The following is a 16,173-nucleotide window of genomic DNA, read 5'->3' on the forward strand; positions in this document are numbered from 1 at the left end:
TATGTAGAAATGTTTTTTTTTTGCGCTCTTGTTCTTTTTTGGATTATTTTTCTGTCTGGGAGAGAAGATGGCATTGGCAGGAAATATGTGAGAAAGACACACTTTAAGTGCTCAGTACCATTATTTCTGTGTGGGGTTTTTAAGGCAGTTAAGACAGGTTTAAAATATTGCACTGGGCCACAATAACTTGCAGCTCCAGTTTTATGTCTGGTGTCTTCCTGCTTCCTGTGTCGGATCCACTCACAGCCCCTGCGTATAATTAATTTAGTTGCCTGTGACATTCTTATTGCCCTGAAACCACACACTACATCCTTTTGTTGCAGTGGACTGCGTTCAATATGCAGCAATTTGCTAATTAAAAGACAAGAATATGCACAAAATAACACACAAAGTTGTGTCCTTTTGTGTATATTTAACTGCAGGTCCAAATGTTTGTGTACACAAAAATCTGTACAGTCATTTAATGGCAAGTAGACCAAGTTCCCACTCTCAGAACAAAGCTGCACTATGCTAGCACTGCCATGATGAATGGACCGATAAGCTATTTTTATTTTTGAGTATAACTCTATCACTTCACGCCGACTCCAACCCTGCCCCTAGCTATTATGCCCCAAGCTATTATGAGAGTATTGGCCAACAAAAACAAGCAACTCAGTATGAGAAAATGCATCCACTTTCTGTCTTTAGTAATAAAGATGTAGCCAGAAATATGTAAGTAACCTTGATTATAATTAGTTTAGTATTAAAGAGACTCCTGTCTTCTTTGTGACACCTTGTTTACTATCTGTTGGGGATCTCAGCAGGAAGAGAACTACACTGTCAGAGATTACACTGACAGTTTGAGTTGCCATTCATGCACCAGGAGTGCAAGGGAATCCCCTGCATATATGGTGAGAGACAAATGTGGACAAGTTATGTTCAAAAGAATGCTTTTCAACATTGTTTTCTCAGTGTAGACTGCTAGTGAAACAGTTCTTTGTAAAATATTTCTGGAGCTAGTAAGACCAGCTTGAGCACTTTTTTCTGTCACATACCATTTTTACTTCCTTGTATAAGCCAGTGTTTGACATGAAGCTTTACTTCTAACTTGCAGCATTTCTGATGGAAAATTATAAATAGTTTCTAGTCGGTTGAAAGAAATGGACATGAAAGAAATGGAAATGGTCAATGGACCTGTCAGTCCAGCCTCAAGGTGAGAAATGCTTGATTTTCATCTATTAGAATCATACTAAGGGTTTATTATCTATATTAGTTTTAGGGTTGATTTCTTTATTTTTCCATAATCTGCACACTGTGATGATGGTTTCTTTGGTTTGCTCAGTGAAGGCTTGGACATGGACGTGTGTAAAGCTGCTTTGTGACAGTGACAACAGTTGTTGTTAAAAGTTCCATACAAATACATTTTTGACTTTTACTTTTCAGTCCAATGCAACAAATCGGTCAAGTGATTTACCTTTTCAGAGTGACAGGTCAATGAAAAGAAAGCAAAGAATGCCCAATTTCCTGTGAAGAGTAAAATGGTTTAAGATGCAAATTAGTCATATTAAAGTCTTGTATCACAACCAGGAAAAATCATCAGGTGAAACCAGTAACCAGAATGCAATGACATGGCATAATCTTAACAGACATGGCATTTTATTTCAAATTATATGAACAGGATTTATTTGTTTACTTATTTTGAGTATTGCATGTGCTTTAATCAATCATTATAAATCAGTGTGCTGGTGATTGTGTATCCAGTTTATTCTAAATCAACATGCCAGTTTCACCTGAAGTGGGTGGTGTATCGTCTAATAGTGACATGACAATGCAAAACCCGATCTCAACCCAATCAACAGCCCCTGAAAGAACATTGAGAACAGTGATATTTATTCAGGGCAAATCCACAATCATAGTCATTAGAATGATCCAAGATCAGTTTATCAACACAGAATGTTACTGAATACATGACGAACAGAAAACACGAGTTAAAGTTTAAACAAGAAAACAACAGGCTACAACAGAAACTGGAAGGTACACAAACAAACTGAAACATTACAAGGAAAATGAAACCACAGGTGTGATTGACAGGTGGGTGAGGAGCCAGGGGCGCAGATGGAAATTCTGAAGTGAGGGGGACCAAGCTGTACAATATATACGTTTATGCAAACGTAATTTGTTGAGCGAGGGGGGGGGGGGGGGTGGCGAACGTAATTTGTTCGGATCCGGACCACGGTCCGTCTGTTGATGACCTCAATATTAATCTGGGGGGGACACGAAATCTAGATGCTAGATTTTGGATGGGGTCAATATGGGGCAGTCATGGCCTGGCGGTTAGGGAACTGGTCCTGTGACTGGAGGGTCGTGGGTTCGATTCCCAGACAGGCCATGACTGAGGTGCCCTTGAGCAAGGCACCTAACCCCAACTGCTCCCCGGGCGCCGGGCTAGGGCTGCCCACCGCTCTGGGCACGTGTGATCCACAGCCCCCTAGTAATCATTAGTGTGTATGTGTGTTCTGACTGCACAGATGGGTTAAAAGCGGAGGACAAATTTCGATTGGGGTGTAAAAAATCACAATTGACAAAATATGGCACATTTCATTTCAATATAAATCTGGGGGGGACATGTCCCCCCCGTCCCCAGTGACATCTGCGCCCCTGGGAGGAGCCATTCATGATAAACATCCTTTAAGTGATTATTTTCTTTGGTCTGGTTCATTTCATTTACCTGATCCTCCTGTCCACTTGAACTGAAGAAACATGCTCACCTCACCATTATTTTACTGAATTAATTTGCTCTTATATTTAGTATTCATATGTAAATATTGAGTCACAGAGAAGTTATATCAAGACCCACTGACTATGCTATATTACAATTAATGGAGTAAAGAAGGTTCTTTTTATCTGAAGTGTTAAATGGGTAAATATGCAAATCAGTCATATAGTCTTTCATCAGTAGGAAGAAGCGTCAATTAGAACCAATAGACTTGGTCCAGCTGTGGACCAACCTGAACTTTCACCTTAATTCAGTTTATGGATTGAACAGGATTGTTAGTAAACTATAACCTCTTACAGCAGGTATCACCAAATGGCGGACCGCGGTCCGGATCCGGACCCAAACGCCGTCCTGTCCGGACCCAATCACATTCCTGATTAACTGGATACGGACCCAAATGCCAAAAAAATTTTAACGGGAGACTATATTTTAAACCGGAGAATTTATTTTCAGACGAGTGTTACGTTCACCACCCATTTGAGTGTTACGTTCGCCCCCCCCCCCCAACAACTTTCGTTCGCCACCCCCCCCGCTCAACAACTTTCGTTCGCCACCGCGGAACCGGACCTAAGGTCTGAGCTATCTGCCAAAAATGGACCGCGGAAAGATTTAATTGATTACCCCTGTCTTACAGTAATCTCTATGTGTCTCAATTACAAACTATAAACAAACTCATTACAAACTATAAACCACTGCATGTTGGTGTCTTTACAGTTTAATCCAAAACAACAGGCCAGTTTCACCTGTAGAGAGTGCTGTGTCTTTTAAGAGTGACAGGTCAATGCAACAACCAATCAATCTAAAAGATAATGACTCCACATGTAATCAAAGGTAAGTTGATGAGTGTAGCTCTAATTCTATAGTATTCTATTATAAACATTGAGCTACAGACAAGTAAAAAGACAAAACATACTGACTTTTATTTATTATGAAATAGTACCTCTCATCTAACACTTAAATTCAACTAGATATAATCTTATATTACAACTACGAAGGAGTGTCACGTAAAACCAGTATCCAGAGTGTATGGACTAACCTTAACAGACATGTAGTTTTAATTCAAAGTATATAAACAGTATTCATTTGATTACTTATTTTCAGTAAACTGCATGTACTTTAATGAATTATTTTAAACCACTGCGTGTTGGTGTCTTTACAGTTTAATCCAAGACAGCAGGCCAGTTTCACCTGTAGTGAGTGTTGTATCATTTAGGAGTGACAGGTCAATGCAACAGCCAATCAATCTAAAAGATGAGGACTCCACATGTGACCAAAGGTAAGTTGATGCGTGTAGCTCTAATTCTACAGTATTCTATTGTAAACGTTGAGCTACAGGCAAGTAAAATCAAAACATACTAACTTTTCTTTATTATGAAATAGTACCTTTAATCTAACACTTAAATTCAACTAGATATAACCTTATATTACAACTACGATGGAGTCTCACGTAAAACCAGTATCCAGAGTGTATGGACTAACCTTAACAGACATGTAGTTTTAATTCAAAGTATATAAACAGTATTCATTTGATTACTTATTTTCAGTAAACTGCATGTACTTTAATCAATTATTTTAAACCACTGTTGTGACGGCGGGTGCGGCGTGAAGGACGAGACACGAATCCTTGATGCAACAAGCGTCACTTTACTTATATTGCGCAATAGCACACGATAAACATACACACAAAGCACACAACGTGCAGACTTAACAACGACGAGCACAGGACACTGCGCGAACGCACATTAAGTAGACAAACCACATTAGCCCCACGTGATGACGAGACGAGTCACAGGTGCGACGGATTATCACTAGACATAACCACCACCACGAAGATCCACAGACGCAGACGATGACACGTGGACAACGTAAACACACGCCCAAAGGGGAGGGGCCGGGGTCCTCAACGTGACAACTGTGTGTTGGTGTCTTTACAGTTTACTCCAAGACAGCAGGCCAGTTTCACCTGTAGTGAGTTTTGTATCATTTAAGAGTGACAGGTCAATGCAACAGCCAATCAATCTAAAAGATGATGACTCCACATGTGACCAAAGGTAAGTTGATGAGTGTAGCTCTAATTCTATAGTATTCTATTGTAAATGTTGAGCTACAGACAAGTAGAATCAAAACATACTGACTTTTCTTTATTATGAAATAGCACCTCTTATTGAACACTTTAAATTCAACTAAATATAATTTATATTACAACTACGAAGGAGTGACATGTAAAACCAGTATCCAGAGTATATGGACTAACCTTAACAGACTTGTAGTTTTAATTCAAAGTATATAATCAGTATTCATTTGATTACTTGTTTTCAGTAAACTGCATGTACTTTAATCAATTATTTTAAACCACTGTGTGTTGGTGTCTTTACAGTTTATTCCAAGACAGCAGGCCAGTTTCACCTGTAGCAAGTGTTGTATCACTTAAGAGTGACAGGTCAATGCAACAGCCAATCAATTTAAAAGATGATGACTCCACATGTGACCAAAGGTAGGTTCATACTCAAGTAACATATAAAGGCAAAACCAATAGTCTTTCATTACCTGTGATGCGAGGACAGAGGTGGCCAAAGGCGAGGGTTGCATTGTACAGTCTTTATTTTCCATACTAAATAATAAAGATTGAAACAGAAGCAGCAAAACAGCTAAGTGTCGTAGGATCCCAATAGCACACGAGGAAGTGAGCAGGTCCAGCGCTGAGCAGCCAACTGGGGTGAATATGCAGTACTGGACAGAGCGACCTGTGTGTTTAAAAAGGTGCACAACATAACAAGGAACAGGTGCTAATACTGCGGTGATTGGGACCAGGGGCGGACTGGCATACATTTCTACCGGGGATTTCCCCGGTGGGCCGATGGGTTAGTGGGCCGCCGGTGGTTTAACTCAGCCCGTGGAGGAGCCACTGCCGTGCATTGCGGCCCCGGCCCGTAGTCACGCTGCTGTTTAATGATGTTATTACATCCCCCGCTCCAGTCAGACTAACCTGCTCAGCGCGGCCGCGGACTGATCCTGTAAACACATGAATGAGTTGGACCGGGCCGCGGACTGGGCGGGCTGACGGTATGCAGTGGACATCAGAAAAAAAACAACTTGTCCCAGAAAATCCGGGCCGGACTACGAAAACATACAGCAGTTTAAATTGTAGATAACATCAGGGTTCGAATTACGGGGGGAATTGGGGGGGGTCAGACCCCCCCGTTTAAGGCATCAACCCCCTAAAGGGGCAAAACCAATAATTTGGGGGGGGTCAAAACATTTAAATGTACTTCTCACATATAATGTTAAATACTACAAAAAAAAATGCAGTGTCTATGGCTGGAAGAATATTCTGATACGATTTCAAGCACCCCTAAAGTGGATCATACCATTCCGTGTTAATAGCCATTCGCGTTTGCCTGCCTGACTCATTATCGGTCAGGTGATGTAATAGATTTATCATTTACGTGCTGTAGACATTACAGTAAGAAAGCAAGACACTGTAAGGATGGTAAGACTTCAGTTTACTGAAGCACACGCTTGCGCTGTACTGGTTTTCATTTACACCCTGAAAAAAACTTGACCCCCCCAATTATCATTGTATAATTCGCACCCTGGATAACATGTTTTTTTAAATGTACTGCTGTCGCCTCTGCAACGTCTAAAGCACCATGTACAAATGACCTTAACACGGTTAACATGGACGCAACTGTTTTTTTTTTAAGCTATTGAAATTCTTAGATTAAAACTAACCACCACAAATAGGTAAGAGGAAGAAATACCCACGTTAGAGTTGTAGGTTGTTCTTTAGGATGCACTTTGCGTAAAACAACTTGTTTGGTGGTCTTATGGTGGACTATTTAAAAGCCACTATGTGGCTTTGTAATCATATTATGGCTGGAATTAATATTGTCCATATGACAATAAACGCCGTCATATACACTACGTGCCATGCATAGATTCATATACAGTATACACACACACACACACACACATATATATATATATATATATATATATACACAGTATATATACACACACACATACAGATATATATATATATATATATAGTGGGCCAGTCTGTCAGGAACTCCTGGGCCACTTTTTCTCCCCAGTCCGCCCCTGATTGGGACCGAGGGAGTGGTTTGGTGCTCAGGGGCGTGTACTGTGAGGGTGTGTGAGTTGAGGCATGCGCCCTCTGGTAGCGACCCGGCCTCCCCACCGTGACATTACCCCTGAGCCTAAATCATTATTGTTGGAACATTATTGGAATATTTACCTGAAAACAAACAAACAAACACACAAAGATAAATAGAAATGCTACTATTAGTTCCCACAAATTTGCATAAGGTTTTTATGTTAATGATGATATTTTAAAAAATTACCTCACAAAACATACATATAACAATAAAGAATAAAGGGGAAAAAGCTTAATACAAACAGTAGGAGGAATATTATGTACATATACCAGAGATGCTTCATAAAATTTTAATTAATTGTTGTATGTGTCAGGAAAATACAGAAAAATATGTTGACTTCTGGACCAAAACAGCCCATGAAGAATGACTCCATAGAAGCAAGGTAATCAACGTAGAACAGATCATTAAAATTGTCGATCCAAAATGTAAGGTAAACATGTTTTCAGATTCATTATTATTTTACAGATATGGATCCAAAGTCCTGGAGACATATGGTAAAAAACTGAAATTAATTCTTCGTGAGAGATATCAGCATCTATTGGAGGGAACAGCAAAACAGGGAAACCCAGTACCTCTCAATCAGGTCTATAACGAACTCTACATCATCGAAGTGGTAAACCAAGGACTCAGTATTCAGCATGAGGTGGACCAAATTCAGGCAGCATGTAAGGGATTAACAGGGGACATACCAATTAACTGCAATGACATCTTTAAGCCACTACCTGGACAAGACAAACCCATCAGAGCTGTGCTGACAAGGGGTGTGGCTGGCATTGGGAAAACTGTCTCTGTGCAGAAATTCATTCTGGACTGGGCTGAAGGCAAAGCAAATCAACAGGTCCATTTTATATTTCCTCTTCCATTCAGGGAGCTGAATTTGATGACAAACAAAAACTACAGCTTAATTAGTCTTCTTGAGCATTTTTTCACAAAAGAAGTTGATACAGTTTTAGAACAAATTAAAACTCATTCCCTTATTTTCATTTTTGATGGTCTAGATGAGTATCGCCTTCATTTAGATATTCAGAATAACGAGACTTTATGTGACGCTACAAAGGCTACGTCAGTAGATGTCTTGTTGACAAACCTCATCAAGGGGAATCTGCTGCCCTCTGCACACATCTGGATCACCTCTCGACCAGCATCAGCTAACCGCATCCCCACTGAATGTATTCATCGCATAACAGATGTTCAAGGATTCAATGATCCACAGAAAGAAGAGTACTTCAGGAAGAGAATTTGTGACCAAAGCCTGGTCAACAAAGTTATCACTCACCTGAAGACATTAAGGAACCTTTACTTCATGTGCTATATTCCAGTGTTCTGTTGGATTGCAGCCACTGTTCTTGAGAGAATCATGGTTGATTCTCCATCAGAGAAGATGCCAACCAGTTTAACTCAGATGTACACATACTTCCTTGTCACACAGACCAAAACAGCAAAAACTAAATATTCTGAAAACAAAGGCACAAATAAAGAAATGATTTTTAAACTTGGAAAGCTGGCATTTGAGCAACTTGAAAGAGGCAATCTGATCTTCTATGAGGAAGACCTTAAAAAGTGTGGCATTGATGTCAAAGAGGCATCAGTGTACTCCGGACTGTGCACACAGATCTTCACAGAGGAATCTGGGCTTTTCCAGAGGAAGGTCTACAGCTTTGTGCACCTCACCATTCAGGAGCACCTCGCAGCTCTCTATGTGTTCTTGAGCTTGTACAACAACAACACAAATGTGCTTGACCCTGAGCAAAATGTGCTTGACCCCCCTGTGACATTATTAAGTTTGCACAAATGTGCAATCGATAAAGCCTTGGAGAGTACTACTGGTCATCTGGATCTCTTTCTTCGTTTTCTAGTGGGCTTCTCATTGGAGTCTAATCAGGTTCTTCTGCAAGACCTTCTGGCACAAAACCGCAGTCTCAATGAAACACAAGACACCATTGAGTACCTGAAAGAGAAAATTAGGACTCAAGTCTGTCGTCAAACGTCTGTCAAATTCTTCCACTGTCTCAGTGAACTTAATGACTGCTCTCTTGTGGAAGAAATCCAGGCTTTCTTGAGTAAAGGAGACTTGCATGAGCGTGGTCTCTCCAGTGAACTTTGGTCAGCAGTTGTTTTTGTATTACTCACATCAGATGATAAGCTGGATGTTTTTGAACTTGGTAAATATGGCAGAACAGATGAGACTCTTCTACATTTGTTTCCAGTGGTCTGTTTTTCAACAAATGTCAGGTAAATACGTGATTTAGATATTTTCTAATGCCTCTAACATTCTCTCTAAACCTATGCCATTAGTAATTTGTTATTGACACAGTGAGGTAGTCCAAGAATAAGCTTAGTAAATACAAATTGTGAAACTGTTCAAATGAAATATGAATGTATGACAAAATATTAATGTATGTTTTGAGGCTTAAACTATCAGTCCAATATTAAAAACTAGTTTTCCATAAAATTTTCTTGGAAATAGTGCATAAACAACCCACAAACTGACACACACACACACACACACACACACACACACACACACACACACACACCAGTGTTAATTTTGACAGCAATTTTTGATTTAGTTTTAGTCTTAGTCTTTTGACTAAAATGTAATTTAGTTTTAGTCATAATTTAGTCATTGATTTGTTTTTAGGCTTAGTCTAGTTTTAGTCGACTAATTATCATTAGAATTTAGTCGACTAAATATCAAAAGAATTTAGTTGACTAAAATATAAATGGTGTAATAGTCATTATATACACTTGCACAAAATGAACCATTTATTAACCAGTTACAGAATATTATTTTTGGTATGTGCAATATATACAAAAACAAATTTCCAAACAACTCTACTGACCTGAACTTATAGTTATTGAGCATAACAATAACAAAACATTGATGACCAGTAGGTCCGCTCTACCTGAAAACATGGAGTTTATGAACAATGCATATTACATTCTATATAAAACTGGGCGCCGTAAAACAATGCCATAGCCCGCAGATGTCGTTTCATTTGTCGTATTTGTCCCGACATCATCATCCCTCACACACACACACAGCGTCTTGTTTTTCTCAAAGTCAAATAAGAAATGTGTCCATATATCGCTGCTCATATTTCTCGAGTTAACTTCGAGTTGAATTTCATGAGTGACCACAGTTCACAGGCTGGTTTGGTCTTCCCGGGTTCTGTGCGATGTGAAGACGTTAGTTCTGATTGGATGGTTACCCGGTTTGTCCCGCCTCTCCGTGTACGCTAAAGTAGTTACGGTTGGATCTCTTCTTAACTTATCCCTACCTTTCACTAAACTAAATCAGGTCTGATTGAATGTCGTCGCTGGCCAATATTTTCGTCTCGTTTTTATTCGTTGACGAAAATGTCCTTTAATTTCGACGTCGTTTTTATCCCTTCGTATAGTTTTAATTTAGTTATCGTCTCGTTTTCGTCATGAAAAAAAGGTTCGTTGACGAAAACTATGACGAAAATTATTCGTCAACGAAATTAACACTGACACACACACATACACACAAATCTGCATAAATTCATAGTAGAACTTGGAGAATATAAGTTCGCTCATAATGTGCCCACCCATGTGTAGACATATTTCCTAACCTGTTGAAACGATGTTGAGATTTTTAATTGCTGATTAAAAAAGACAGGATATCCACATTTTTCAGTTATTGTAGTTATCGTAGTTATTGTAGCAATCTACCAGGATTGAAAGCTCTTAAAATAGATCATTACAGCTTTAAAAGAAGACCACATTTTGAAAAGTTTGATATAGAAAATGTCATGTAAAGTACACCAGTGATTTACATTGTGTGTTGTGTTTCATTTTAAATGTTATTTCATAACATTTTGTTAATTTATATTTAGATTACATGAATTCTTTAATCTGAATGCTGAAATGGTGAAATGTTGCACAATTATTCTCTCAGGCTGGCTAACTGTAACATCACAGTTAAAAGTTGTGTGATGCTAGCTGCAGCTTCCTCTGTCTCATCGACCTTAAAAGAACTGGACCTCAGTAACAATAATGTGCAGGATTCAGGGTTGAGATTGCTTTGTGCTGGATTCAATTGCCCTCTAGACACAATGAGGTATGTTTGTCTCTTAGTCAACTAAACTATCATTATATTATACCACTAATAGTGGGTAATGATGATTATAAAAATGTAAATAAAAAAGACATATAAATGTATCAATATTAAAGGTAATGTGATACTAATTTACCTGTGATGAAACTGTATTTTGTTCTTGTGTCTGCAGCATGGATTGCTCTGTCAGCAGAGAAAAGTCCTGTAATTTTCTGCATTCTGTCATAGGATCGAAACCCTCCAGTAGCACAGAGCAGGATAGTGCAATACAATTGATTTCCAAAATGCTACAGAGATTTTTTCAGAAATATCGCGTGCATACATTTACTGGACTATCTAACAATTGTACACTTGAGATTCTGAGGTAAATATATAGGATTCTTCATGAATATAAATTCTCAAATGCATCTACTTTCTGTGTGCAGTTTCATACAAGGGACATTTTAGAAATAAAAAGAGATGACGTCTTCAGCTGTTTATTGACTCCTCTGTATAACGTATGGTGAATTACGACTGGAATGGTCTACTAAGAACGAGCCTGTGGAAAAGAACATGACATGCTAGAATTTAACATTTGTCTTATTTTATCTCATTAAGCTCATGTTTTTGTTTTCTACAGGATGAGTAATTGTGGCATTACAACCGAGGGGTGTGGCTTTCTGGGTCCAGTCCTGAGTTCTAAGTCCTCACACATAAGGGAACTGGACCTGAGCCAGAACAACATAGGAGACTCAGGAGTCAAAGAGCTTTCTAATACTTTAAAGAAAGTTTCATGTGAACTAGACACACTTAAGTGAGTTATAATTTGGCATTGTGAGTTTTATTGTGAGTTTCATGTAAACTTGAGACACTTAAGTGAGTTACAACTTAGCATTTTGAGTGTTAACTGAGATAAACCAATCAATATTCAATATCGTAGATTGTAGTAATAATGTCGATTAAACCTTGATCAAGTTTGGTTATTCCCATGTAAATCTGATGTTTAAATGTATTTTCAGGTTGAATAACTGTAACCTATCAGCAGACAGCTGTGCAGCACTGGGTCTAATACTGAGTACAAATTCAACCCTGAAAACACTCTCATTGTGTCACAATGAGCTCCGAAATGAAGGAGTGACGCTGCTTGCTTCTGGATTGAAGAATCCAAACTGTAAACTCGAGGCACTGATGTAAGATCAGTTTGCAGTAATAATGTTATATTGTTCACTCTGTAAATTATGTATATAAAAGCACTTTGGGGATGTAATTAAAATATAATGTCTGTTCGTTAATTTTGTTGTTTTGTTAACCAGGACCCATAAGATAACATTAATAAAGTGTTTTCATTCTTTATTCAAAGGCTTTTAAATTGCAAGGTCAAACTAGGAGGCTTTCAATCTCTTATATCAGCTTTGAGGTCAAACCCCTCTTACCTTAGAGTACTGGATCTAGGCAGGAATTGTCCAGGAGATTTAGGAGTGAAGCACCTCCTTACTTCTCTGGAGAACATACAGTGTGGACTTGAGACATTAAAGTAAGGGCGTACTCACACTAGGCTCTGTGATCCGGGCCCGGGCACGGTTGCCTGCCGAAGCACGGTTCGTTTGGCTAGTGTGAGCGCTCCAACCGTGCCCGGGCCCGGATCAGTTAACCGTGCTCGGGCCCGCTTGAAGAGGTGGGCCAGGGCACGATTCATGTGGACTCGGGCACGGTTCGCTTCTAGTGTGAGCGCTATCCGTGCCCGGGCCCGCTTGGTGCCTCGTCTGATTGGTTCATTTCGCTGGAACTCAAACATGACATCAGTGATGCGACGCTCACGTTAAACAATCATAGCGGCAAAGCGATTAGCAGACAATCGTTGTGTTAAATTATCGATAAATCTGTGCTTGCACCGTGTTTCTGCACTTCCAAAACGACTCCAAAAATACAATAAAAAGAGAATCGTGAACTCCATAGTGTTGTGCGAGCGCGCTTTTTTTCCAAATAAAGCGGCGTTGTGATGACGTAAGCGTGCTCGGGCCGGGTTGCTGAAGCCAGTGTGAGTGCAGGCCAGAGGGGGAGTGGGGAGGGGGATAACCGGGCCCCAGCACGGAATGAGCAAACCGTGCCTAGTGTGAGTACGCCCTTAGTAACATAATCAGTGCAATACAATTGATTTCCAAAATGCTACAGAGATTTTTTCAGAAATATCGCGTGCATACATTTACTGGACTATCTAACAATTGTACACTTGAGATTCTGAGGTAAATATATAGGATTCTTCATGAATATAAATTCTCAAATGCATCTACTTTCTGTGTGCAGTTTCATACAAGGGACATTTTAGAAATAAAAAGAGATGACGTCTTCAGCTGTTTATTGACTCCTCTGTATAACGTATGGTGAATTACGACTGGAATGGTCTACTAAGAACGAGCCTGTGGAAAAGAACATGACATGCTAGAATTTAACATTTGTCTTATTTTATCTCATTAAGCTCATGTTTTTGTTTTCTACAGGATGAGTAACTGTGGCATTACAACCGAGGGGTGTGGCTTTCTGGGTCCAGTCTTGAGTTCTAAGTCCTCACACATAAGGGAACTGGACCTGAGCCAGAACAACATAGGAGACTCAGGAGTCAAAGAGCTTTCTAATACTTTAAAGAAAGTTTCATGTGAACTAGACACACTTAAGTGAGTTATAATTTGGCATTGTGAGTTTTATTGTGAGTTTCATGTAAACTTGAGACACTTAAGTGAGTTACAACTTAGCATTTTGAGTGTTAACTGAGATAAACCAATCAATATTCAATATCGTAGATTGTAGTAATAATGTCGATTAAACCTTGATCAAGTTTGGTTATTCCCATGTAAATCTGATGTTTAAATGTATTTTCAGGTTGAATAACTGTAACCTATCAGCAGACAGCTGTGCAGCACTGGGTCTAATACTGAGTACAAATTCAACCCTGAAAACACTCTCATTGTGTCACAATGAGCTCCGAAATGAAGGAGTGACGCTGCTTACTTCTGGATTGAAGAATCCAAACTGTAAACTCGAGGCACTGATGTAAGATCAGTTTGCAGTAATAATGTTATATTGTTCACTCTGTAAATTATGTATATAAAAGCACTTTGGGGATGTAATTAAAATATAATGTCTGTTCGTTAATTTTGTTGTTTTGTTAACCAGGACCCATAAGATAACATTAATAAAGTGTTTTCATTCTTTATTTAAAGGCTTTTAAATTGCAAGGTCAAACTAGGAGGCTTTCAATCTCTTATATCAGCTTTGAGGTCAAACCCCTCTTACCTTAGAGTACTGGATCTAGGCAGGAATTGTCCAGGAGATTTAGGAGTGAAGCACCTCCTTACTTCTCTGGAGAACATACAGTGTGGACTTGAGACATTAAAGTAAGTAACATGATCAGTGATCATACTTTTTTTGCAAAATGTTTTTAGAAATGTTTTGGTAGTCACAGGAATAACATTCATTGTAGTGTAAAGTGTAACTTTCTGTATCACTCTGCCCTACAGGCTAAATGAATGTGGCATCACAGATAACAGCATTGCAGCTCTGACCTTATTTCTCAGCTCAGAGTCTTCATGTCTGCGAGAGCTGGACTTGAGTGTGAATGGCCTGGAGCGTTCAAGAGAGAAGCTGATTTCTAATGGACTACGGAGTCCGCAATGCAAACTACAACTATAAATGTGTATTAAATATGACTATTACAGGTCAATATCATTTTCTCATTTGAATATGCAGTGCAAGTTAATTAATACATCAAGAAATGGATTTCTTATGTTTAATACCATAACCAGACACCACTTCTTCTCAACTTTTAACATACTTGTTGATTCCACAAACTTCACTCACCGCACTCATTTTGCAAAATTCTGCACATACTTCTGTGCTCACTATTCCATTCTGACTGAAAAAACACCCATGTCATTTTCCTGATCACTGCTGTCACCAATAAAAGCTCAAAATGCCAATGAACTAACCATCATCCCACATGTAAAAACACAGTGGATCATCATATTTAGTAAATTTTGCAATTCACACAGTGATTCAGGAAAAAGCCAAACTATGCAAAGACAAACCGAAAATGAAGCAAGCAGACCCCAGAAAGGAAGAGGCCATGCCTGGTTAAGAGAACATCGAAGACAAAGAAACACTTCAAAAGATGTTTAAGCAGTTTTTGTAGATAGTGCCGTAAACCATGGGATGACCATAAGGGGCGTTAGGGAGATCTGTGACCACATCCTTATGATTGATAAGATGATGCTTGACATTGTGCCTTTTTGTAGGTGTGTTTTTATAGGTGTGACGGTTTAGTTCAGATTATTTTGACATAACATTTTATGGGTAGATTTGTTAAGAGTTACATGAATGAAAATAGTATAAATGGCTTATTCAGTAAATGTTTTTGAGGACATTTTGATTGTGTTTTGTGTATTAACGGTCAGGGCCCTCTACACCCTCTCAGAGGGCCTAAAGTATTCTTAAAACATAAATATATATATCTACTAACAGTTTGACAATCAACATCTAAACAATTACAACAATATAAGCAAATAAATTATTCACCCGTGTCTATTCAATATGTGTTGGAAGGTGAGGGGTTAAGTGGAAGCCTATGAGCTTGTGTCTTCCCCTATCAGGACTGTGATGCCCGCTGTTCCTTTACAGAGGGCCTGGCAGTTATAATTCAGCGCAATACCAGTTTCAAATGACAGCAAAATTGACCAATCATATCTTCCCTCTTAGTGGGCGGGTTTAACTGTATGATAATTTCCGCCCGCTGTGGCGACGCTAGCTGTCGTTAGCTTACCACCGCTAGCTAGTTTCGATGCATTCCTTTGATGCCCTCGTGCGCGTTGTTTACATATTATTGTTTATTGCGTTTCTAAAGCTGTACTGTTGTCTCAATTTTAATTTTTTCTTAATTGCAGTTTATTAGAGGAAACAAATTTTTTTTGGGGGGGATGGGAGCGGGCCCAGGTATAATGGTCACGGTTCGCTACTGCAGCACAGAGTATAATTTTGTGCCCGTGATCCGTCTCACCTGAGGGTCGTTTGTTGTTTATATATGTCTTGTCTTTGTACCAGTTGACCGCTGGTCATTATATCCTTATTTCGGTTTGCGCACTTTCTATATTAAACCATCCTTTTTCCCTGAGACTTGGCGTGATCGCTTC

At 39.1% G+C, this 16,173-nt stretch overlaps 1 protein-coding gene across 2 annotated transcripts; it reads left to right on the top strand.

Moving 5' to 3' along the window:
• Nucleotides 1-510: 510 nt before the first annotated feature.
• LOC143477914 (NACHT, LRR and PYD domains-containing protein 3-like) lies at nucleotides 511-16,154 on the top strand. 2 transcript variants are annotated; one of them, XM_076976787.1, is made up of 16 exons: nucleotides 511-890; nucleotides 1,094-1,192; nucleotides 3,470-3,586; nucleotides 3,915-4,031; nucleotides 4,690-4,806; nucleotides 5,133-5,249; nucleotides 7,247-7,315; nucleotides 7,399-9,165; nucleotides 10,856-11,017; nucleotides 11,187-11,378; nucleotides 11,634-11,807; nucleotides 12,013-12,183; nucleotides 13,492-13,665; nucleotides 13,871-14,041; nucleotides 14,212-14,385; nucleotides 14,509-16,154. In XM_076976787.1, exons 2-16 carry the CDS (start codon nucleotides 1,140-1,142, stop codon nucleotides 14,678-14,680), a joined length of 3,747 nt encoding a protein of 1,248 aa, XP_076832902.1. In that variant the 5' UTR covers nucleotides 511-890; nucleotides 1,094-1,139; the 3' UTR covers nucleotides 14,681-16,154. The 2 variants fall into 2 exon arrangements, with proteins under 2 accessions (XP_076832902.1, XP_076832903.1); XM_076976788.1 differs by lacking the exons at nucleotides 511-890; nucleotides 3,470-3,586 and having other exon boundaries at nucleotides 1,017-1,192.
• The last annotated feature ends 19 nt before the right edge of the window (nucleotides 16,155-16,173 follow it).

Source organism: Brachyhypopomus gauderio, chromosome 16 (genome assembly GCF_052324685.1).
Source record: "Brachyhypopomus gauderio isolate BG-103 chromosome 16, BGAUD_0.2, whole genome shotgun sequence".
Lineage (NCBI taxonomy): Eukaryota > Metazoa > Chordata > Actinopteri > Gymnotiformes > Hypopomidae > Brachyhypopomus > Brachyhypopomus gauderio.